Source organism: Hyperolius riggenbachi, chromosome 9 (genome assembly GCF_040937935.1).
Source record: "Hyperolius riggenbachi isolate aHypRig1 chromosome 9, aHypRig1.pri, whole genome shotgun sequence".
Lineage (NCBI taxonomy): Eukaryota > Metazoa > Chordata > Amphibia > Anura > Hyperoliidae > Hyperolius > Hyperolius riggenbachi.
The window spans coordinates 223,890,963-223,917,362 of NC_090654.1; the positions used below are offsets into that span (position 1 = coordinate 223,890,963).

Below are 26,400 nucleotides of genomic sequence, written 5' to 3' on the forward strand. Positions count from 1 at the left end.
ATGCAGGAGGCGGGGGAGCAGCTGAGACTGACACTACAGATGTAAACACAGCCTCACAGCACGGCTGTGATTTGAGGGATTGCAGAGTGCAGGGGGACCTTAGGGGCGTTTGGGATAGCAACAGAGGCTGGGCTGTATAGGCAGATCAAGCCTCTGTATGCAGATAACATTTTTTAAACACACCTCGGGTTCTCTTTAAGAACAGATTCAGGTTAAGAACAAACCTACAGTCCCAATCTTGTTTAACCAGGGACTACCTGTATATTTTGTTGATTTTTAAGGTGTTTTAGTTTGTCCAACCCCTGTATATTTCATGGACTGTTGCTGTCCTACTTTTTACACTGTGTTCATGTTTAATTATCAAACAGCTTTTTTTTTTTGTATTTTATAGTGATTAGGAAATTTGATATTCTAGTTTAGGTGCCACAGGAACTAGAAATTGAAAGGGCCATTGAGATTCAAGAGCTGTCATTAAATTACTGGCTGCTTAATTAAACATCTCAGATGGTATTACAAAATCATCTTGCTGTGAATGTTAATATACAAGTAGAAACTATTCACTCCCATTAAAATTTAGGTCCACATGTTGTATATTATTACACTACTCACATTTGTCACATTCCCTTCAGTACAAAATTCCCATATCCCACATTCAGTATGAGATGTCCATATTTTGAGGGGAAAAAAAAAAAAGAGTATTGTTTTGGACTATACTGCACTGTGCACAAATTATTCAGTTTACTTTGCATGGGGGTGATTTCTAAAAGAGATTGGGCCTAGTGTTATGTCTGGACAAAGATTTAACATTTGAAGAAACAAAATCCCTTGTTTTTCCTAAATTTTGTAAAAGAGGCAAAGGAATTTTCTTTGTGTGCTCTGAAGAGTACTATGCCTACACAGTAATCTAAAAACAAAATGAAAAACTTAAAAATGAGATTCAGACCTTGTTTGTGAGAAAAATGGCTTCAGCTGCTTAAAATCAAGACATAAGATTGGAATCACATGACCAAAAGCAGGTGTAAGGTGGTTTGTTCCAGGCTGTGTGGCTGCCCTGATTGCATCATCTTTTCAGCTCACACTGCAAGGTGGTAGGTACTGTATGAATCTGTCACAGAAGATTGCAACCTTCAGTACAACTAGTATATTGTGCAGGAAGTGGCCAATGGTTAGACTTCTGACCAGGTATTTTACTAGTGATGGTTGATATTTACTAATTAACAGTTTTCCACACGAATACAAGCTCTGCCACTAAGTGCCTACACAGATCATGATAAACATTTGACTTTGGAATGAGGCTTTAAAGAATGCCAGAATGATAGATATAGGGGAGGGATGTGTTAAATACTTATCTCCAGACACCATCCCAGCCCCTGCATTTTATTTTTTTTCAAACACTTCCTGCAGAGGCTCTGGCCATGCCCACCTCCAGGGCTGTAGCCCAGCTCAGCAGCTTTGGCCTGATTCGTGACGGGATATGCAGGTAGAGGCTTCCAAAGAGCTTTGGCAGTCTGCAGAAACATGGCCCTCATACTGCTGAGGAGGATGGAGTATCTCCTGTGCCCTGAAGACAAGCATTTCTTCCTCTACACACACCCCCCCCCAACAATCTCTATTACTGAGTGAAGAAAACCCATATTGAGAAGGAAAAAAAAAAGCCCCCTGGGGGGTACTTACCTCAGGAGAAGGAAGCCTCTGGATCTGATTGTGGCTTTCCCCGTCATTCTCCGTCCCATGGTGGTCTCGCTGGGCTGCTCCGAATCACGACCATGTACATATAAACCCTCCCGGCTCCAGCACGGGTGTAGTAGCGGCTCTCGGCTCAGATCATATGGAAACTACCAATTGCAGTCAGATCCGCTCTACTGCGCTGGAGGTGGATGAGGAAAATATTGCAGACGCTACTGCGCTAAAGCTTCACAAATTGTTGGCTGTGGCTTCAGAGGGCCCAGCAAGACTACTGTGGGATGGACGACGACGGGGGAAGCCTCAATAGGATCCAGAGGCTTCCCCCTCCCGGAGTAAGTACCCTACAGGGGCACCTTTTTTTTTTTTTTAAACTGAGTCTCTTTAAAGAGGAACTGCATATAAAATAGCATTTTATAACATCACTTATTAACCAAAGGATTAAACTTCATCCCAATCAGTAGCTGATACCCCCTTTCCCATGAGAAATCTTTACCTTTTTTTTTTCCACATAGATCAGAGGTGGTGGTGTAAGACCCCTCCCACGGTGTGATATCAGGACTGACAGTTTCCGCTCTGTAAACCTTGTTGGGAATAACGGCCATTTTTGAATGCCAAGCAACCATTATCTCCCCTTAGTGCATATGTATATCTATAATGAAAAACCTTTCAGCCTATTGCTTTGTTAGGGGGTGTGGTAACAGATAATGGCAGTTGGTGCTGTCTGGTTTTTCATGTCTGCCAGTAGTAAAGATCAGGATATTCAGGTTCATTGTGGATCAAACAATATGAACAAATTACATGGAAAATGTAAACATATCTTGATCTCTTTTTTTTTTTTTAATCCCCACTTGATTTATTTCTCTCAGTGGCTTTGTAGCATTTTCCTCTCCCAGATTTACATTCTGTAATGTATCACAGCTGATGATATCTTTACTGCTGGCAGATGCATCATTGCAGAATGTTGGTGTATTCTAAGGCCAGTATTAAAAAAATAAAAACCCACCGCAGACGTAGTTAAATCTTTGCTACTGCTAAATGAATTTTTATAAAACATCCTATTTGCAGTAAAGTCTATTTTGCAGGAAGTGGTTAATCATCACTGGGAGGGTTGGGATACAAATATAGAGTAATAGAAGAAGTTTTTTCTGATGTGCCTCTTTATTTGTGCCACTATAATGCGAGATATTTCATCATGTAATACCAGGAAAATGGCCTATTCAGCACCCCTCCATCTAAAAATGTGATCCAAAACTCAGAGGTGAACAATACATCCTGTAGAGCACTTCCTCGTGAAGGGGAACTGAGGTAAGAGGTATACGGATGTTGCCATATTTATTTCCTTTTAATCAACTAGTTGCCTGGCATCCCTACTGGTCTATTTCTCTACAGTAGTATCTGAATAACACCAGAAACAAGCATGCAGCTAGTCTTGTCAGATCTGACTTTAAAGTCTGAAACACCTGATCTGCTGCATGCTTGTTCAGGGGCTATGGCTAATAGTATTAGAGGCAGAGGATCAACAGAGCTGCCAGGCAACTGGTATTGCTTAAAAGGAAATAAACATGGCAGCTTCCATATACCTCTCTTCAGTTCCCCTTTAAGGTGCACATTAACCTCTTGAGGACTGCAGGGCTAAACCCCCTTAGTGACCAGGCCATTTATAGTAAAATTGGCCACTGCAGCTTTAAGGCCAAGCTGCAGGGCCGCACAACACAGCACACAAGTGATTCTCCCTCCCCACCAACAGAGCTCTCTGTTGGTGGGGTCTGATCGCTCCCCCATGTTTATTTTTTAAAATAAATATTGTTCGTGTGGTTTTTTTGTTTTTACCTTGTCTCCTTAAAATTCTTCCCTCCCTCCCCACAGCCGGCCGATTACGGCGATCGGCTGTCATAGGCTTCTGCCTATGAGAGCCGATCGCTCTCTTGTCCCCCAGGGGGACAGCCATGTCACACGGCTGTACCCAGTGCAGCACTGCTGCTGATCGCAGCGCTGCACAGTGTAAATAGACGGTGATCACGCTGTCTATTAGTCTCCCGAGCGGCAATAGCTGCTTGGAGACTGAAGAGGGGGTGGAACTCCGCCCTCCGAGCATGAGATGCGCACGCAGCATGATCTCGTGCAAATTACAGCCCCAGGACTTTACGCCAATCAGCGTTAGGCAGTCCTGGGGCTGCCGCCACACCCATCGGCGTGACGCGGTCATAAACAGGTTAACAGCACACGGCCAGTACATCACAGCGGTCGATCATTTCCAGAAAGGGTCATGCCCATTAACTGACGAATTCCCACTAACTGATTCAATCCAATTAGATTTGAATGAGTTGGTTAGTGGACATTCACCCATTAATGGGCACAATCAGCCAATATCAATCAGCTGTGGGTTTGTGCCATTGATGGACACCTTTAGCTTATTTCAGCATGTGAGAAATGCTTCTGTGTCGCTGAATAATTTCCTAGTTGCATATAAAATAAGCATATCAGTTGTTGTATAAGCATCATTTATTCACATCGTCTCCTAAAACAAACAGTAAAATGTGTCCTTGTTTGAAAGGAATTGGATTGTTCCTAGCTGTAACTGACTTCAACCTCTTGCCAAAATAAAACCAGTTTATAAAGACTAAGTTGTTTGTGGGTGATTTTTCCTGTCTCCTCACAGCGGGAATGTATATAACATGAACAAAAAATCTCTCTGTAAATAGAAAGAAAAAGAGCAGCAACGGAGATAGCAGAGGAAATGTTACCCGGATACTTAAGGAAAGTTCACAGTTCTGTGACCATGGTACAGCGCTATGGTATAGAGATCACCCAACAACAGCTGTAGCTCCGCTCACGTACATAATACAGGCATTCACTGCCCAGTGACAGCATCCAGCTGAGTGTTTGCAGTTACCACACCACACAGATGAAGGCTAGAAAAGTATATTGAAATAATCATCTCTGTAACTGAACAGCACAAGCATTGTCACCCTGTGGAAACAAAAGGCAAAAACATAAAAGGTAAAAGTTATGTATGGATTACACACAACCCACCCACATTTCTAGAGCTGATATGTGCATTCTTTAAAGTGTAACCAAGGTGAATAAAAGGTTATGCATACCTGGTTAAAAAGTGTTCTACTCCATTTCATCTACAGTCTAAAGCAGGGCTTCCCAACCCTGTCCTCAAGTACCACCAACAGTATGTTTTGCAGAAGGTGCACATGCACAGGTGAGGTAATTAGTGTCTCAGCAGAGCTGATTTATCTACTTCTGAATTTCCACAAAACATGCACGGTTGGTGATACTTTATGACAGTTTGGGAAGCCTTGGTCTAAAGCAGTGTTCCCGAACCTTGCCCACAAGGCCCACCAACAGTGCATGTTTTGTGGAAATCCAGAGGTAAATAATCAGCTGTGCTGAGGCGCTAATTACCCCATCTGTGTATGTTTGTGGTTTTCTGCAAAACATGTTCTGTTGGTGGGCCTTGAGGACAGGGTTGGGAAGCTTTGGTCTAAAGCATTAAAGGGAACCAGAGAGGAACTAAAAAAAAAAAAAAGCTTTTATACATACCTGGGGCTTCTTCCAGCCCCATACGCACGGATCGTTCCCACGCCGCCGTCCTCTGCTTCCTGTATCGGCAGTACCGGGTCCCGTCACTTCCGGTGGACGTGGCCAATTGTCCGCATGAGCAGGGGCTCCCTCCATACCCTTACGCGTGCGGCTGCTCAGTATGCAGCAGCACGCGTAAGTGTATGCCGGGAGCCCCTGTGATGCGGACAATTGGCCGCGTCCTGCCGCCGACTGGCCGAAACTACGGGACCCAGTACCGCCGGATACAGGAAGTGGAGAACGGCGGCATGGGAGTGATCCGTGCGTATGGGGCTGGAGGAAGCCCCAGGTATGTACAAAACCTTTTTTCTGGGGCCTCTGGTTCCCTTTAAGCACAGCATAAAATTAAAGGACACGAGAGCGGAAAAGGTTTGGAGAAACGGGGGAAGCAGGCATGCCATACATAAGTGTATGTAGAGCTGTACTGATGGCCACTACTCCCCCCCCATTCTCCTCTGTCCCCCTCGCTAAGGGACGTGGGCAGCCGGGCTTGAGCCTGCGTACTGATTCCAAACTCCGGCAACCCAGAAGAGGCTGCTGGAAGGGGCTTTAGGGTATGTAAGGAGGGGGATAGAGGAGAATGGGGGGAGCAGTGGCCATCAGGACAGCTCCCCATACATACCTCTGCTCCAAACTTTTTCAGCTCTGGTATCCTTTAACAGCTAAAACCATCTAACTACTTTTCAAGGTAATGGAAGGGTTAAAGACTTTTTTTTTAACCTCCTTTAGCTGTTGATAAGCTTACCTTTGTAGACCAGTTTAAACAAGGCCAAAAAAGTTTCTGCTGTATCCTTTATTTCAGAGACCTCTTTCCTTTATTTGCTCACTAATTAAAGGACAACTGTAGTGAGAAGAATTTAGAGGCTGCCATATTTCCTTTTAAACAATACCAAAGATAGGTGAAGTGAGGGGCACCAAAGCATCGGTAGGTGTGCCACAACCCCGTCCCAGTGTCCCTTGGGACCAATACTGCCACAGTGATGAATGGGTCTTTTGGTGGTGCCAACCCATTCATCACTGTGGTTTTAAACAATACCAGCTGCCTGGCAGATCTATTTGGCTGGAGTAGTGTCTGTATTGATTTGTCTCTGGTTTACTTTACAGATGCCAATGTATTTGATTTATAGGTTTACATTAAATTATTAGCATCTTATTGAACACCTCTATATGTAATGCATAGGTTTAGCATCAGTGTTTTTTTTTTAGAATGGCTAATTTAGGATAGACACTTAAGTGTTTTTCATTAGCAGGTTCTGCCATCCTTCTCCTTAGTTGCCAGACCTTAAACCTACTCCTGTGACATGATAAACCATTGTAAGAACTCTCACCTCCCCCATTGCCTAAATGCTTAACCCTAAACTCCTTAAAACACAACTGAAGTGAAAATAATATGGAGGCTACCATATTTATTTCCTGTTAAACAATACCAGTTGCCTGGCAGTCCTGCTGATCCATTTGGCTGCAGTAGTGTCTGAATCACAGCAGACACAAACATGCAGCTAATCTTGTCAGATCTGACTATAATGTCAGAAACACCTGATCTGCTGCATGCTTGTTCAGAGACTATGGCTAAAAGTATTAGAGGCAGAGGACCAGCAAGACAGCCAGACAATTGGCATTGCCTAAAAGAAAATAAATATGGCAGCCTCCATATCCCTCTCGCTTTAGTTGTCCTTTAACCCCCCGGTGGTTTGATTCTTTCCAAATTTTAGTGTCTAAAAGCGGTGCAATTTTTTTTGCAGCCTTTTAAACCTTAAAATCTGGAGGGAAAAAAAAAAAATCACACCGCAGAGAGATCTGCAACAGGCCTAGCACTTACTCACCTCCCTGGGATCCAGCACTGCAGTTCTCCCTCCATCCTCCAGGTGGCACTGTAACCCTTTAGTGAGATTGCCATCTGTCATGACGACAAACTGATCTCATCCAAGGGATGCAGAGACTTGGAGCACAGGAAGGAAAATGGCTGCCAGCATCTGGATCCCCCGGGAAGTGAGTGAAAACTTCCGCTGTGCGCTATGCTCTGCACAGTCCTGCCGGCAGCTACCACGACTCACACTCAGGGTTACTGCTCCTAGCCAAGGAGGTTAGCAGCCAAATACAGCAAAACTTTATTTGGCTGCAGGGCTGGATTTTTCCTGCTGCTGGTGAAGTATGCCTTCCCCAGCCTGGCAGGCTCGGCACAGTATACAGAGTGGGCGTCAGGGAGCTTTTATAGTCATCTGTCTGGATCGGTAACTATAACAGCTCCCTGCCACCCGCACATTTGGTTGCGCTAGGCAGCCAAACAAGATTTGCCAACAGAGGTTTAGAATGCACAGCAGCTTTCAAACAAAAAAATTTGTTTGAAGCTGCTAATGGGTTCAAGCAATCTCTAACCAGTGCCCCTAAAGCCAACCTCCCCTTCTTTTATTGATGCCTAACCTTCAGATAGTTGCCAGCTGTTTGATATGTTGCTATGGATGCAGAGTCTGTATCCAGGGACAGCTATGGATATATCAGCAATGCACAGAACACATAATATAGCTTAAAGCTAATGTGAACCTGTAAAAAAAACAACAACAACAAAAAAACAGATACTTACCTAAGATAAGGGGAGGATCTGGGTCCTATAGAGGCTTTTCATGTTACTTTCACAGATCCCTCGTTTCAGCGCTGTCACCCCCGTAGCAGTATTGGACCGATCGCTCGAATACTGCTCTCTGCCGCCGCAGGAGGATTCAGAAGTCTTGATATTGCGCCTGCGCAAAACACCTCTCTAGTGCGCGCAGGCACAGTACAGAGCCGCCTGTCTTCAGGAGCACTTAGCTCTCGTGGACCTCTGATACCTGGCTCCCGAGGACCTCTGAAGCCTCCTACCGCGGGGATTCAAACGGGGTGACATTGCTGCAACGCAGGGACTGAGAGGAGCAAGAAGGCTGTATAGGACAAGGAGCCTTCCCTCTCCTTAGGCATGTGTTTGATTTCGTTTTATTTTTTTTACAGTTTCCCATTAAACTGTGTATTCCCAGTCATAACCTAGCAGCCCCATCATTATTACACAAGGCTAGTGTCAGAACCTTAGACTGGTATATCAGTATAGGGTGCGGATTTACCTCTTCTCTATTTTGAATGTGGAGATTTCATCACAGACCTGCTTCAGATATCTTTGTTTTGGCAATTTAGACATGAGCTGCTTCATGGAGCTGTTGAACATTTGTTCATCTCCACACTGGAAAGAAAGCAATAATCAGTAATGTACAATGTAAAGGTACCCAATACATGGAGATGACTACAGGAGGTAATATTTTGAGCTTTCTGTAAGGCTACACACTCAACTAAAGACTTTCTGCCAATATCTCGCCCAAGTGCTTGGATACGAATCCAACAGAGGGGCCACAGCGCTGTACATACGCATCATCCGCCTCTGGCTGACGACGTATGTGTGTGACTGATCAATTTCCAATAGACGGGAGAGTAGCAAGAACAATGGTGTCGTGTGGTGGCTTCGCTAAATATTCGACATGACGGATCTTTAGTGATTGTCGTGTGGCAAGTGTACCTACCAGCTAATATCAGAACAATTCATTAATGATTGTTCACTCCTCGCAATTTCATTGTTCTGTTGGGACGGGTCTTAAAGGGGAACTGAATAGAGGAGGTATATGGAGGCTGCTATGTTTATTTCCTTTTAAAGGACTTCCGAGGCCAAAATTAATATAATCACACTATACCTTTTTTTTGCAGAATCCACGGAGGACGTCCTGCCCGTCCTCCGCTCCGCCATCAATGCAGGTCTTTTCGTTCCCCTAGGGCTCGGCCCGACCCCACCGAACGGGTCACATCGATGCCACCTCTAACATGGCCGCCGCCTTGCTCCGCGGCTGCGCAGTACGCTTTGTCGCTGACGTACGCTTGGGGAGCATGCCGGGACCTAGTACGCGGCGGGAGGCGGGCAATAGGCTGCGCACAAAGCGTACTGCGCAGCCGCGGAGCAAGGCGGCGGCCATGTTAGAGGTGGCATCGATGCGACCCGTTCGGTGGGGTCAGGCCGAGCCCTAGGGGAACGAAAAGACCTGCATTGATGGCGGCACGGAGCGGAGGACGGGCAGGACGTCCTCCGTGGATTCTGCAAAAAAAAAAAAAGGTATAGTGTGATTTTATTAATTTTGGCCTCGGAAGTCCTTTAAGTAATACCAGTTGCCTGGCAGCTCTGCTGATCCTCTGCCTCTAATACTATTAACCATAGCCCCTGAACAAGCATGCAGCAGATCAAGTGTTTCAGACTTTAAAGTCTCGGAACACGGATAGGGCTTTTAAGGAACTGTGTTTGCGGGTCACACTGTCTCCGACGAAGGACGGAAGTCCGATACGCGTCAGACAGCTCTTGAGCCCAGCCTCGCTCAGTGGACAGCAGCATTCTGGGGGTAAGTGGGTACATCCATTAGACGGTGGTGTACAGCTCATTACATATGAGTTGTTAGTCATTTGTAGATGTATGCATATTACTGGCAGTTTACTTGGATTTTGTACCCATTTGATATGACTTTTTTCCCCTGATGTTTGCGAAAGATTTGTGTATTTTTTCTACAGTATTTAGATATATTGTAGTGTGGAGCTCTGATCTTTTTTAATTGTTTTTATGAGCATTCCTTAAATAAAGCTTATTATTATTATTTATCTTGCATGGAGTTGCACTTCTTTGCTATTGGGATCAGTATGGACTTCTTTTTTGTATGCCTTTAAAGTCAGATCTGACAAGACTAGCTGCATGCTTGTTTCTGGTGTTATTCAGATACTACTGCAGAGAAATAGACCAGCAGGGCTGCCAGGTAACTGGTATTGATTAAAAGGAAATAAATATGGCAGCCTCCGTATACCTCTTACTTCATTTCCCCTTTAAGAGTGGCTGGATAGTGTACTGGTTTAGAGCTCTGACACAGGAGACCAGGGTTCAAATCTCGTCTCTTCCTGTTCAGTAAGGCTGCACCTATTTAATAGGAGACCTTGGGCAGGACTACCCTGTACTACTACTGTATACTGAGTGTGCCCTAGTGGATGCCGCTCAGGGGTGAGCCTGGGGTGCCTGGCACCTGGGTGCAAGATTTTATCTGGCGCCTATGGGAGTGGTTAAATTTACCGCGCCCAACCACATAACCACACCCGTGTCCTGCCTAATCACACCCACACCTTCCACCTCTTTCCGCATGCATGTGATACCCCATTCCTACCCCTCTTCCATGGGCTTGCTCCTGGCTGGCTTTGGCTTTGGCTTCCTGCGAGTCTGCTAGTCTCTGGACTGACTCAGGCTGAGAGGCTCTGCGAGTGCGACGCAGTCACACACTGCGTATTTATGGCTGCCTGCGGCCACCCTACTCTCGCTCGCTGTCGTCGGCTCCTCCCCCCGCCAAGCCCGAGGTGGGCTGCCTGTATCTTTCCCGTTGCGCCGCGCAGCCTGCCAGTGTTGCCAACCTTTCACGTTATTTTTTTACTGACAAATACCTAAAAATTTACTGACAAAAGATTTTTACTGACAAAATTTCCCCACTAAATGCACATAAGAGACAGCTTTTCCCCATGTAAATGCACATAACAAGAGACAGCTTTTCCCCATGTAAATGCACATAACAAGAGACCGCTTTTTACCAGCAAATGCACATAACAAGAGACCGCTTTTCACCAGCAAATGCACATAATAAGACCGCTTTTCACCAGCAAATGCACATAATAAGACCGCTTTTCACCAGCAAATGCACATAATAAGACCGCTTTTCACCAGCAAATGCACATAATGACAAACAGACAGTGTCCCCAGAATATATAGCCAGGGATATATGCACCCAGGATAGGTAGCCAGGGGGTATATGAGCCCAGGATAAGTAGCCAGGGGGTATATGCGCCCAGGATAGGTAGCCAGGGGGTATATGCGCCCAGGATAGGTAGCCAGGGGGTATATGCGCCCAAGATAGGTAGCCAGGGGGTATATGCGCCCAAGATAGGTAGCCAGGGGGTATATGCGCCCAAGATAGGTAGCCAGGGGGTATATGCGCCCAAGATAGGTAGCCAGGGGGTATATGCGCCCAAGATAGGTAGCCAGGGGGTATATGCGACCAGGATTGGTAGCCAGGGGGTATATGCGACCAGGATTGGTAGCCAGGGGGTATAGGCGCCCAGGATAGGTAGCCAGGGGGTATAGGCGACCAGGATAGGTAGCCAGGGGGTATAGGCGACCAGGATAGGTAGCCAGGGGGTATATGCGACCAGGATAGGTAGCCAGGTGGTATCTGTGCCCAGGATAGGTAGCCAGGGGGTATATGCGCCCAGGATAGGTAGCCAGGGGGTACATGCGACCAGGATAGGTAGCCAGGTGGCATCTGTGCCCAGGATAGGTAGCCACGGGGTATATGCGCCCAGGATAGGTAGCCACGGGGTATATGCGACCAGGATATGTAGCCAGGGGGTATCTGTGCCCAGGATAGGTAGTGAGTGACAGGAGCACGCCCCGCCGCCGCTCCCTCCTCCGCTCCCCCCTCACCTTGCAGCAGCTTCAGTCAGACCTCAATCAGCGGGCGACCCGACCAGGAAAAAGGCGCCGGCCGCACCCGCTCTATATGCAAAAGTGATGTCACTTCCGCATATCAGTGCTAGGTCCTAGTGCCCGCCTGACCGAGGTGCGGCGCCGGCGGCTAGAGGGAGGGAGCTTGAAGCTTCGGCCACAGGGGGAAAGCGGCGGCGGCCACAGGGGGAGAGCGGGGCCGGGCGGCGCCTGGGTGCCTTGCACCCGCCCAGGCTCGGCCCTGATGCCGCTCTGGTGCTTTTGAGTTCGCCAGGAGAAAAGCTGTATTTAGTGTCTAGTCAAGACACCCAGGATTCTCTTCAACTTCATCTATCTCATTATATTATACTTGCCACGCCTGGTAGAAACACATATTCAATTAACAGTGGTTTTTCCTTCAGAGAAGCATTATAAATGGTGTATCTCACCCTGTTGTGTAGATAGTGTTTTGGCAAAAGAATAGGTTTCTTAGCATTACTCACCTCCAGCGATAATAAACTCTGTATAGTTTCCTTTGGTAAATCTACCTAAAATATGATAAGATCAGTTAATATCAAAACATGAATTCCATGTGGAAGATAAGTAAACTAATTATATGCAATAATGTGGCAGTTCCTAATGAACTACTGTCACCAGGTGTGACATTATATTACCTGCCCTGTCCTGCTAACTAATGGACCATTTCAGTAAACAAGCGATAATCAGGTAGCAGCCCTGCCAATCAAAGCCAGCCCCAGACCATACTACTAAGCAGAGTACCAGAATGGGCAGGATTCGTTGAGAACTGTTGCGGGTTCAAGGGGTCTGGAGAGGGGAAGGTGAAAGCAGAAAAGGAGAATAACCTTTTCTCCCCACATTTTTTTTACCTTCCAATTTTGAAACCCACAAGACCAACATCAACAGGAAGAGAGGAAAATCAGGAGCAATCTCAAAAATCCTTCTCAGGCAATGACGTATACAGCTTACCGGTGAACAGGATCCATGGACCATTTTCACCAATAAAAATTGTTAATCAAAGGTAAAGAAGTGTTTGTTTTCAGCCTTATTTCTTCTATCCTATAAGTTCCTATACCAGGCATGGGCAAACTTGGCCCTCCAGCTGTTAAGGAACTACAAGTCCCACAATGCATTTGCCTTTATGAGTCATGCCTGTGGCTGTAAGACTCCTGCAATGCATTGTGGGATTTGTAGTTCCTTAACAGCTGGAGGGCCAAGTTTGCCCATGCCTGTCCTATACCTATTCTAATGTTGTCTGTCTTACTGCAGCCTTTACTAGTTGCACAGTGGCTGTATTATCTGTTATATCATCTAATCTTCTTTCCCCTGACGGCTTTGTCGGACTCGGGTTGGAATGTGCTGCACTGCTTGTGATAGGATAGAAGCTATACACACCCTCTCCACGCCCCCTGTAGGCTCTGTGTGAGTCACAGACTGAGCTCCTCTCTGCCTATCACATGCTGTTAACAGGCTATGTCTTGTTTGTAAACACTGCCTAAAACTGGCAATTACAAGCCAGGATCACAGCAGGGAGTGGCAGCACAGAGGGGCCCAGGAGAACATAATAGAATGGCATGCTTTTTATTGTAAGAATTTTAGAGTACAGATTCTCTTTCACATGCCTGGCATTAAGGTGCATCCTTAATTTCCCAAGTGAACTTAGATACAGGAAATGTCAATCAACTAACCACCGTGCACCTTTTGATAAGGCCCGATGTGTTTGTCACTGTGATCAGAGTTTGCTGGGAATCTCGCTGCTCTGTTTCCAATGAAATCACAAGTCTGCTGCATTGTTTGAGCAATTGTGGTTCTGGCCCATTCAGTAAAGTGAAGGGGACATTGCGTTTGTTATGTGATTTTTTTAATGAGATTGTAGAGGAAATACAATAGCGTTTTTCCTCTGCCTTTGAAGATGTGAAATGACATAAGGCCCTTAGTATTCAGCAGATATCTAATCACGTTGATTCAGTCTCTAACTCCAAACTACGGCTTGTATAACTGCTGAAAATGCAGGTCAGAAAATTAGTCTCCTCAGGCTTTATCTGGACAACCTGCTGTTCAAATATACACCATGAGCAGAAGGATTAGCCTCAAGCCCTCAACTACCCTGGAAGGCTCAAACTGGTAGAATAAAACAGCTGATCATCAGGGCCAGATTTCTGGAAAGGCCACAGAGGCCCGGGCCTTGGTGTGAAATCGGGGTCGCTACATATAAAAGAGAAGGCTGCAAATGGGAAGCAACACATGAAAAAGGAAGCTGATGCCAAGGGAGTTGTACATGAAAGAGAGGGTCTGCAGTACATGGATGTTACACATGGAAGAGGGGGCTAAACATGAAATGGGAGCGGCGTTACTGCACATAAAAGGAGAGCCCCTGCATACTTGGCCTAGGGGAGAAGAACATACAAATCCGGCCTTGCTGCTCATAAGGCTGTGGCAGGTAATTAAGGACAGTGTGCTGATCTAAACAAGCACTCAGGCCACTCAGCAGCATTCTGAGATCTGCTAAAGGTATGTGGGCATGCATTATTTCTGAATGTTGGCTATGTACTGTGTGAGTGGTGGGGGAGAAGATGTGTATTATTATGCCCTGGAAACTGTCCCCTAACACCACTGAGCAATTCCAAAACAGGACTCACCGCCAGAACTTCTATCTCAGTATTCCTTTGCTGGAAAGTTGTTAGGGTTGGTTGAAGTTTTGAAAGTACCTGTAATATTACATTAAAAGAAAGCTTATTATTTTCACAATCTGCAAGCTGTTTATATCAGTAGTGACCCTCTCGTCTGCAGAGCAGCTATTGAGACCAGAGAGCAGCGCTTCCTCCTGGCTGCACACTGAGCTGCTACGCAGAAAAATCACAAGTGGGGTGAGGAGTACATTTCCATATCTATAGTTTAACATGACTCCTACTACTAGATAATGGGTAGCCCCCCGCCCAGTATGAGTATGCAGATGCAACCCCCACTTCCCCCTGTATAGGTAGCCAGACATAGCTCCCGCCTTAATTATAAGTTGGCAGAGGCACCCCACCCCCCTTCACCATGCAAATAGTGGAGCGTGAGGTATGAGACTCGCCATCCAGGACTGGGCAAGACACATGGGATCTGTCATCTTCTTCTGGTTTCCAATAGCTGCAGCAGCGTCCGTCATCACCTGAACGGCCGTTGACGGCATCGCGTGATGATGTCCTGCAGCCATGGTAACCAGTAAGCCCGAAGAGGAAGACAGATCGCGTGTGTCCTTCCTGGCCGGGATGTTGAGTAACTTACATCTCACTCTGCTGTGCTCTCTGCTAGGCCCCGCATCTCTCCAAGCAGCGACCCACCTCACCTGCCTTATAAATAGCACTGCTCATGGTAAAGGTACATATACAGGCACAATAACTTCTCCATAGGGATCGGGACCCCATTGCTAGGGTGAAAGTTCTGGTTTACAGACGCAACTTGACTCAGAGGCGACAGTGGGGTGAATAATGGAGAGGCTTCCAGTGGGCAGGGTAAGGAGGGGAACGATGCGATCACTCACCACTGTCAAGATTATAATGATGCCAAGCTGTGCTATAGATTCCAGGCAGATTCAATCAGAGTGATCGTAGTTGACTGGAAAAAAATAATGCATGCACGGTCCATGTAATTGTGTAATGCATAAAAAGGAAAATGTTTTCTTCTTAAAGCGGAATATAACCCTGCATTTCAACTTTGCTCTAAAACATCATTTACAGCATATTATATGCAACCAGCATTTTTTTTTATTACTAGACCAGCATTGGAGGGGTTACACACAGAGATTTAAAGTTCCGTGGAGAGAAATGCAGACGCATCCGAAGTTTAGATAGATACATTTAAAGGAATGCTATCGATTCACATATTTTTTTCAGTTGACACAGGAATTGTTTGGAAAGTGCTGCTAAGTACTGGTGTATACATTTTAGTAGCAACTTCTTTGTTTACTGTTAGCAAAATACTTTCAAAGTTTACTGAAGCCAAAACTGATGGCAGACTGAGCCATGAGGAGAGGGGAAAATCCCCTCACACTTGATCAGTTAACTCTATGTGTAGCTCGGTGTGTGACAGAGAGAAAGCTGCAGCTTCTGTGTCCTGTGTTTCTGACTGAAGTGTCCGAAGAGAGCAGAGAAAATGTAACTAACTGTCACAACTTTTCATACTGTTTTTGCTTTCAGAGTTTGATATGTTTGATATTTGCTTTCTGTAGTCTGATATGCAACTCTGGCTGTGCATTGAAGCAGACACCCCTTCTGCAATTGATTTGTCCCAATATAGCTAAGTCCTACCCTCAATAAATTACAGCTTTTGCCTCTGATATTAAACATGAAAAGTAGGAAAAGGTTTACACAGCTACTTAGACATTATTTGTACATTGTAGTTTTAGAACACTTGGGTATTGATAGTATTCCTTTAAGTAAACACAATGTAACAAGTGAGGAATGTGACTCACACTGACTGTGCAGGAGCTGGAGGACAGCCAGAGAGTGTGTAACATTCACCACTTGTTACATTGTGTTTACTTAAATGTATCTATCTAAACTTCGGATGCGTCTGCATTTCTCTCCAGGGAACTTTAAAGCTCCGTGTGTAACCCTTCCAATGCTGGTCTAGTAAAAAAAAATGCTGGCTGCATATAATATGCTGTAAATAATGTTTTAGAGCAAAGTTGAAACACAGGGTTATATTCCGCTTTAAGTTACCAAATAATGGTCATGCCTGCATTCTGCATCCCGTACAATAATCCTGGAAACCAAACCATCAAAACTAGCTACTATAACCTAATCCTGAAGGTGAGATGAGGTTCTATAGCTCATTCCATCTCTCTTGCCAAGGACACAGCTTTTATAAAGCCTGCCTTAATTTCTATGTAGAAGAGATGCTTAGAGCATGTATAGAGATCAGATGAAACATTCTCACAATACTGTAAAAGATTTAAAGAGAACCCGAGGTGGGTTTGAAGAATATTATCTGCATACAGAGGCTGGATCTGCCTATACAGCCCAGCCTCTGTTGCTATCCAAAACCCCACTAAGGTCCCCCTGCACTCTGCAATCCCTTATAAATCACAGCCATGCTGCTGACAAACAGCTTGTCAGAGCTGGCTGTGTTTATCTCTATAGTGTCAGTCTGCTGCTCTCCCTGCCTCCTGCAGAACTCCAGTCCCCGCCTGCATCCCTTCCCTCCCTGCTGATTGGAGGGAAGGGACTGGGGCAGGGACCGGAGCTATGCAGGAGGCGGGGGAGCAGCTGAGACTGACACTACAGATGTAAACACAGCCTCAGAGCATGGCTGTGATTTATGAGGGATTGCAGAGTGCAGGGGGACCTTAGTGGGGTTTGGGATAGCAACAGAGGCTGGGCTGTATAGGCAGATCCAGCCTCTGTATGCAGATAACATTCTTTAAACACACCTCGGGTTCTCTTTAAAACTGGAACAGAAAATGATTTTTCCTTGGACAGAGCTCCAATTACCTGCATCTCGTAACGTCGCCGTGCGCTGGCAGACAGCCGTTCAGGAGAGATGACGCTGACATTCGGTGCTATGGCACTGCTGTGCTGCTCAAACTGACCTGTCAAAGCAAACACAACACAGCCTGAAATCACACAGAGCAGAGATGTCCCCTGTGAGCTGTCAGAGCATCAGAAGCCTCCAACGCAAGATCCTGCTATAGAACACACAGCAAGAGCATAAATATAAAACCGTATGATTGTGATGCTTCAGAGGACACAGACAGCATGGAAAACTAACTACATGGGGGCTCAAAATACATGAATGGAAACTTGAGACGCTCCTGCCAGGACAGATTGTAAAGCAAACATGGACTGGGGAAAATGTGAATATGTCAATCACTTGAAAATGCCTTGACCCATTTCAACGAAACTTGGTATACAGACCGCTTACTACCTGGAAAGATATGTTCTGGAGGTCTCATGCAACTCTCCCCCCAGGACCACAAACAGCCAGATTTCACCTAATGGGAAAATTTAAAAGGCCACCATTCTCACAGTAATAATGTCCCCAAACTTAGCTCCCCCACCCCACCCCCAAAGCCAGGATGTTGCTGCTCCAGACCAAGACTCCGGGGAAGTTTGGCCATCCATGTACACAAAGTTGGACAGCACAGACTTACAGCATGTATTATGATAGTGCAGCACCTCTTACTAACTGCAACAGTCCATCTCCTTATGGGGGATTCTCAACATTTATTTTAATTATTTAAAAAACCACTACCTGGAAAGGACACGTACAAAGAAGCCATCCAGCGTGCCTACTCGTGTGCACACTGTTCTGGCATCTGGACTGAGCTACTTCTATTGAAGAAGTGCTTTTTAGAATGCAAGAAAGCCTAACAATTCCCCATCAGTAGAAGCACTAGTCCAAAACCCTGTCAGTATAGGTGGCCATATATCTCATGACTTGGCAGCCGTTCGACCTTCCGATTCCATAATTATTATCGAATCACATAATAATTGGTGCCCCCAAGAGCATGCCTGATCAACTATTCGCATGTAGTAATCAGACATGCTGGAAAATCTCAAGCCAACATTGGGTGTGAGGCGGTAATGGCGTGTGATTATCGGGAATGACAAACGCGACCGAAACCTCTGGCCACAAATGTTAGATGGACCCCCAGGTGAAAGCCTTCTATCCAGTGCAGGAGATTTAGGCGCATCCGGCGCCACCATAGACCGTAATAGGGATTACGGCTATAGCAGCGCACATCGAGTAACTTCGGCGCCGTCAGAAAATGGAGCAGAAGTTACTTTTAAAAAACTGTAATTTGGCCACCAGAAATAGCTGGAAGCTGAATTACATAATTCCCTACCATCTACATCAACCTGTATGGGGAATAGTTATTTACACCCCCAGGACTTGTGCAGGAGCAGGGTGAGCCGTATATCGGCTGTATCCTGCACCCAAGTCTCCCAGCGGCGATTTCATACGTACTCCCCCCAGGTGCCAGTTCATTACTTTACTAGTGTCTCCCTGTCCTCCGAGTATCCCCTGCTGTGTCCGCACTCTTCTTCCTCATGGTCACCCCACATGGTCGCTGGTGTATTACACGTGGGGCACGTGTGTGACATCACATATGCGCCCCACGTGCAATATATTATTTTATTATTATTAGTTTTGATTTCTATAGCGCCAGCATCTTCCGTGGTGCTGTACAATAGCATACAAGGTATAACAATACAGAGTATACGATACAACACTTGATACAAGACAAGAGGGCATAACAGCTAATACAGTGAACAAATTAACTACATGTTTTTACAAAAGGTGGGAGGTATGTACACCCATTACACAGCATTGTGAGACAAAAGGGGAAGAGAGCCCTGGCCAAAAGGCCTTACAGTCTAAACATTTAAGGTATAGGACAGTAGGTAAAGGGAAGCTGTGTGTGGGGTGGTAGAAATGGTGGTCAGTGGGCGGTGTCCTAGGTAGGACAGTATGCTTGCCTGAAGAGGTGAGTTTTCAGATTGTGCCTAAAAATAGTAAGTGTGGGTGAGTGGCGGATGTGTTGAGGGAGAGTGTTCCAGAGGAGGGGAGAGGATCGAGAGACGTCTTGCAAGCGGGAGTGGGAAGAGGTGATCAGGGAAGAAGACAGATGGATATTGTTAGCACTGGTGTCCAAGTCAGGTGCTGAAATGTCGATCTGGGTATCGTCAGCGTATAGGTTATATTGGAAACCAAAGCAGCTGATGAGTTGACCAAGACCATGGCCCATATGCAATTCACTTTTTCTCCTGAGTTTTCTCCTAAGTGATATTTTCACAACTTGACATAAAATTCCCTTTAAGCCAGCAGCAAGCAAGAAAATACGCAAAATAAACTTTTGGGTACTTTTTCAATTGTAAAATGTTGAAAAGTTAGTTTTAAGAGAAAATGCAAATTATCTCCTAGGAGATAACCCAGGTGAAAAAGTAAATTGCATATGGGTCCATATGTGTAGATAGAGAAAAGGAGTGGTCCGAGGACTGATCCTTGGGGAACTCCAACAGTGAGGGGACGTGGAGAGGAGGTGGTGCCGGAGTAGGCAACTCTGAAGGTCCTATCTGAGAGGTAGGAGGAAAGCCAGGAGAGAGTAAGGATTTGGAGAAGTAGGGGGTGGTCCACTGTGTCAAAAGCAGAAGAGAGGTCTAGAAGGATAAGAATAGAGTAGAGGCCTTTAGATTTAGCAGTCACCGGGTCGTTTTGTTACTTTAAGTAGGGCAGTGTCAGTTGAGTGGCTGAGGCGGAATCCAGATTGGAGGTCATCAAACAGAGAATTAGCAGTGAGGTGACTAAGTCAGTATAGACATGGCGCTGAAGTAGTTTTGAAGAGAAGGGGAGGAGAGAAATAGGTTGGTAGTTGGGGAGGGAAGAGGGGTCAACAGAAGGTTTTTTGAGTATAGGCGTAATAAGGGCTTGTTTGAAGTAGGATGGAACGATGCCTCTGCTGAGAGAAAGGTTGAAGAGGGAGGTTAAGGCAGGTGAGATGGTAGAGGATAAGTGAGTAATAAGGTGAGTGGGCATGGGGTCAAGAGGGCATGTAGTGGGACGTGATTTAGAGATGAGAGTGGAGGCAGTGAGTTCGGTTAGTGGTGAGAAGGTTGTCAGGGAGGATGTAAGGTTTGGGGTATGTGTGGAAAGAGGAGGCTGCTGGTTAAAGTTTTTTCGGATGTTGGTGATTTTATTACTAAAGAAGGAGACAAAGTCCTCGGCTGAGATGCAGGGAGTGGGAGGTGGAGGTGCGGGTCGGAGGAGGAAGTTGAATGTAGCAAAGAGTAGTTTAGAGTTTTGGGAGTGTGAGGAGATTAGTGAGAAGAAGAATGAATGTTTGGCTGCTGTAAGAGCCTGTCTGAAATGTGTGCACAGCCTCTTTGTAACTGTGAAAATGCTCAGGCAAGTTAATTTTACGCCAGCACTGTTCAGCTATCCGGGAGTGGCGTTTCAGTAGTTTGATCTCCTCGTTAAGCCAGGGTTGTCGAAGGGCCCGGTGTCGGTAGATCGTGGGGGAGGGAGCCACAGAGTCATTGGCTGAAGTTAAGGTGATGTTATAATGATCTGCTGCTAGTTCGGGATCAGTAAAAGAGGATAAAGTAGAGGATGCAGAGAAGTTGATAGTGATTGGGGGTTGAGATTGCGAATGTTGCGGAACTTGTGTACAGAAGTGTGTCGTGGGAATGTGTAGGGACTGGATGGAAGGATGTTGAATTTGAGTAAGTTATGATCAGATAGTGGGAGGGAAGAGTTGATGAGTTTGGATAGTGAACAGCAACTAGTGAAGATTAGGCCCAGTGTGTGGCCGTCAGTATGGGTTGCAGTGGTGGGTCAAAGTGTGAAATCAAGGGAGGTGGTAAGTGACAGGGACTTGGAGGCGCAGGATGATTTAGTGTCGATGGGGATGTTGAAGTCCCCTATGATGACTGAGAAAATGTTACAAGACAAGACAAATAACATTTATATCGCGCTTTTCTCCTGGCGGACTCAAAGCACCAGAGCAGCAGCCACTAGGACGCGCTCTATAGGCAGTAGCAGTGTTAGGGAGACTTGCCAAAGGTCTCCTACTGAAATAGGTGCAGGCTTACTGAACAGGCAGAGCCGGGATTCGAACCCAGGTCTCCTGTGTCAGAGGCCATTACACCATCCAGCCACCACCAAAATGTTAGTGGACAGGAAGAGAGGAAGCCATGCTGAGAAGTGGTCAAGGAAAAGACTGGTTGGACCAGGGGGGCGATAAATGGGGGCGATAAATGATGGCGATTTGGAGGTGAAAGGGGGAGTAGACACAAAATGAGTGGGCTTCAAAGGATGAGAAGCAGAAAGAAGGGGCAACAGGGAGGGGGCTGAATGAACAGTTTTGAGAAAGGATGCTGCCTACACTCCCACCATGTTTGTTACCAGGTCATAGTCAACTATCTAACATTAGGGGGCCAGCGGGGTGGCGTCATAAGGTCGATCCCAAAATATTTTATGCTGATATCAATTGGAAATTGGCCTGAGGTTTAAGGCAGCCAACAGATCTCTCTCTGATCAGATAGATATCTGTCTCTTGGTCACCAAAATCAGGTACTGTATAGCCACCATTAAGAGGTTCAGATTTGGCAGATTAGATTAGAATACCTACTGTGAGTGACAGCCACATAGGAAGTAAAATTATAGTGCATTTACTCTCAGACAAATGTACTTCTCAGATCTATGTATAGATAATTAAAATTTTACAGCTTTTTGCCATAGTGTTCCTGTAAGAACAATAAGACAATATACAAATTAGAAAAACTACCAAGTGATATCGTGAGATCTCAAATCCAGTGAATGCTGCATTGTTCTGAACAGAGAGCTGTTGATTCTATAGCATATAACAGCCAGCAAGATAATGCAATATCTGATCATACTTACAGGGCACATTGTTAGGAAGAAAAAGCCCTATAGTGCTAAGCATTGTACTGGGGTATGGAGGTTATACAGCAAATCTGTACTCACTCTGTGAGCTGGAGAAGGAACCTTTGACATTCTGGCCAGCCAGAGTATCCATCGTCTCTCTGTAACACAAGACTCAAGTCACTAAATAACGCGCTCACATATGGAATAAATTGTTCAGAAAAAAGTCAATTGATTTTTTTTTAGCTAACAATACATTTAACCACTTCAGGATTCTGCGTACGCATAAGTACGCCCCTGAATCCTGAAGTGGCTTCCATGGTACGAGCGGCCGTTCCATGTCGGTTCACGGAGGGTGTCTCCGTGAACACCCTGTGAGCCTCCGATCGCGGCTCGCAGGGTAAATGTAAACACGCGGGGAAGATGTTCCCCGCTGTTTAAATACATACGGCGCTGCTGCTCAGCAGCGCCGTAGAGGAGATCCGCGATCCCTGGCCTCGGATTGGCCGGGGATCGCCGGCATCTGATAGGCTGAAGCCTATCTGAGGCGGCGCAGGACGGATTTCCATCCTGCGCAGCCCACAATGAAGAGGGGAGGGAGGGAAGGAGGCAGAGGGAGGAATAGCGCTGCGGAGGGGGGCTTTGAGGGCCCCCCCGCTAGGCACAGCAGCGCCGGCGGCGATCAGACCCCCCCCCCAGCAGGGGGGGGGGGGCTCCTTTTACATTGGCTCCTTTTACATAAGGCTTACATTGCAAATCACGATTCCAATTTTCAATGGATGCTAGCAACATGAAGATAAACACAGGAAAAAAAAAAGGATTTTTTTATAATCGCATCGAAATCGCATCACATGTAGTGTAAAAGAGCCCTTAAGGTAGCCATACATCAGACGATTTGGCGGCAGATCGACCATCCGATTCGATTACTGTATTCATAATCGGATAAAAATTGGTGCAGTCAAGTGCATGCCCGATCGACAATGCGACCAATTTCAGCCCGAAATTAGTTGCATGTAATGGTCGGATTTGCTGCAAGATGTTGGGTTGTCGTGGTTGATCGGGTGCGCTGTGGTAACGGCGAGCTATTTCGAGAGGAGCGACGAAACCCCCGGTGCTGTTCCCTTACTGTATTAATCTGTGTGCATTTATAAGTGAACCTCACCTGTTGTTCCTTTCATCCAGCACTTTGAATCGCAGCTTTTGCAGCAGGTGATCTACCAGATCTGACTCCGGAATCCTTTTCTCGCCTTGCCTTTCCTTCTCAAAGGATTTCAGCTGTTGGAATAAATACAAAGACAATGTATTGATAATGTACTCTATCCAGAACAACAGCTGCATCCTCTAGAAGTGATCTCTCTACATCCAGATTCAACATTTTTTTATTTTACAGAATCGTTTTTTTCATGGTAACTCTGCATTAGACTGTCATTAACATCCAAAAGCAATGCAAGTCATTTAATCACCACCTTACCTGTCACTTCTAAATGTACCTGTAGGGGAAAAAGTGCCCCCTATGGGGTACTCACCTTGGAAGGGGGAACCCTCTGGATCTTCAAGAGGCTTCCCCCGTCGTCCTCCACTGACCCTTTCCAGCGCTAAGACCCCTCCCCCAAAATGGCTAGTTGACGCTTGTCAATAACTCGAGCATGCACGACAACTGCGCAGCAGCATGGGCCTGCTCAGGCTCAGTTTGCGCCGCTAGATCTCAAGCAGGTCTGTGTCCAGGAGCAGTGCGGCTGCGTTTGCTGGACTGGCAGAGGACGACGGGGGAAGTCTCTACAGGATACAGAGGCTTTCCCCTCCCAAGTACCGACTACAGGATGTAGCAAACCTCGAAGGTTAGTTTTACATTACTAACCTGCATTTCGCCCACTGACTAAACTTCTGCGGCTGCTCTCTCTTACGAAAGCCTGCACTTTACACACATCTCCAGATCTGGCAGTAAGACAGGTGGTGGTGTGGGCCTCCTCCCCTCGAGACAGCTACTTTCAGCGCAGAGCTGTGCCGATGTTTGGGCGCCGACATAGGCCTGTTTTGGGCACTGCGAATTGCCAGAGCTCAGATTAGAAAAAAACGAGGTAATTCATCCACCGACAAAAGCCGGTGCCCCGAATGACAAGTTCCCCACCGCCACCTCGGACTTTTAGCAGGCGCAGGGTGAGCCATCTTTCAGCTTCACCCTGCGCTGAAATTTGGCCACTGCAATTTTAAGCGTATTTTCCTCCCTTTACTATATCAATTCGGTTTTCCCTGCTCTTCCCTCTTACATGTTCCCTCCATTGGAGCTACATGCTAGTTCCTAGTTTTCACCCCCTTCCTTTCAAAGTTGCTGCAGTCTGTAAGAAACCTAGTGAAGTTTCCCAATTTCTTAATAACTTAGCCACCGAAATTCTTTCCCACAACTTGCCTATTCTAATCCTTGGTGACATCATTATAGCAAAGGCAACCTTAGCCAACTCCTCAAATTGCACTTAAAATTACCATTCTTCATTTTCTTAATGGAAGGAACAGTGAAGTATAGGAATTCTATAAAGCACAGTGCATTAAGAACAGCTCTGCAGTACCCCTCCAACAGGTGTCACCCTAGTAATCTGCCTGGTTTGCCTTTGTATAAAAACAGGCCTGAGGAACTGTGTTCTTCTTTTTCCCTCCAGGTAAAAGGAGGACTCTTATCACATGTTATGCTGTGAAAGTTTTCACATGTCGCTGAGACTTACCTTGATGTAATTTCCTTCTTTATCTGACACGATAGCAGCATGAGTAATCCCAGACACCCTGCAGAACTCCTGCAACTCATCCTGTGACTTAAACAGCAAACATAACGACCGATTAACAGTGTCATTTATAAAGTAATGGTAATCGCCTTATGAGGGTGCTTAAAGTTGATCTAAACTCAGAACTTCCTCTTTGCTTTAAAAGATTAAGCTCAGTCCAAATTACAATTTACAGAAATCTTAACAAAAAAAACCGAAGATTTAACTGGAATAACTTTCAGGGAGCACAGAGTTAAAGCAGCTGTCTTTTCCTGTACATGAAGAGAAACTCAGTGCTGTGAATCACACCTGCTACTAAGGCACTCCTACAGATAATTACACTCTGGTGCTGCTAAATAAACAAACACAGCTTACTGCAGTTGATTTTTACACCATTTATATGTGGAATTGTTAAAACTTTTCATTATGTTCTATGCAAGTGTTCAGGTCCGCTTTAAAGTAAATGTGAAGCAATTAAAAAAGACTAAGTTATATACTTACCTATGGAGAAGGAAGGCTCTGGATCCTATAGAGCCTACCTGGTCCTCTCTGTGTGTCCTTGTTCCAGCTCTGCCGCTCATCCATGTGCAGTAAGGACTCTTCGGAAGCATTTGGGGACACTAGTGCTTCCAAAGCTTTCCCAGAGCTCCCAGAGGCGGCACGTTTGAACAGTGCTGGAATGAGGACACCATGTGTGGACCAGGAAGGCACTATAGGATCCAGAGCCTTCCCATTCCAATGGTGAGCATGTAACTTTCTTTTCCCAGTCTGTCTGGAGACAAATGCAGTGTAATTCTCCCTGATAACTGATTAAAGGTCATAAGACCTGTGTATAGCTGTGACAAACACCTCTGACAGCAGGAGGAGGAAAAAAAGTACATTATTACTCTGTATAGGAGCTGATTAAAATGTAGAGCAACAGGAGATGCTTGTCAGACAATGCAATCCTTTAACCCCATTTTTACCGTTTAAAGGATACCTAAAGCAAATTTTTGCATAAAAATTAGGCACTTACTCCAGTAGTTGGATAGTCCTTATAGGACTTCCCTGATCCTCCTACAGCCCCAGTTCCAGCACTGAGTCGCTCTGAACATGTGCAACAAGGGACTGTGGAATATGCGGTCATGGCTGCACTGCTGTCCTTGTAGGAGTGCATCTGTACTGTGGACGTGGTAAGGCCTGTGCATGCCCAGTAGAACAAAGCTGCTTGTGTATGGCTTCATCCTATATGCATGAGCAGCTTCTTTCTACTGGGCATGCTCGGACCATGCACAGTATTGGATGCGCTTGTGCACAGACGGAAGTGCGGCCATGAACAAGAGATTCCTGCAGGCAGTGGTGGGCTCAAGGATCATCTGGAAAGCCTCTGGACCGTCCTAACTTTGGTAAGTATCTAACTTATTTTCTACTCACCGGGATTGCTTTAGAACCAAAGTAAAAATATGGGATTCCAGGACAATCCCATTTAGG

General features: G+C 45.8%; 1 protein-coding gene across 1 annotated transcript in view; it reads right to left on the reverse strand.

Moving 5' to 3' along the window:
* Window positions 1-4,170: 4,170 nt before the first annotated feature.
* EIF2AK4 (eukaryotic translation initiation factor 2 alpha kinase 4) overlaps window positions 4,171-26,400 on the reverse strand; it is a 143,395-nt gene continuing 121,165 nt past the window's right edge. Inside the window, 8 exon segments of the mRNA XM_068254043.1 lie at window positions 4,171-4,656; window positions 8,370-8,485; window positions 12,292-12,336; window positions 14,446-14,514; window positions 17,284-17,381; window positions 22,280-22,338; window positions 23,340-23,452; window positions 24,895-24,981. Of these exon segments, the coding sequence (XP_068110144.1) occupies window positions 4,599-4,656; window positions 8,370-8,485; window positions 12,292-12,336; window positions 14,446-14,514; window positions 17,284-17,381; window positions 22,280-22,338; window positions 23,340-23,452; window positions 24,895-24,981 (645 nt within the window). The 3' untranslated portion in view covers window positions 4,171-4,598.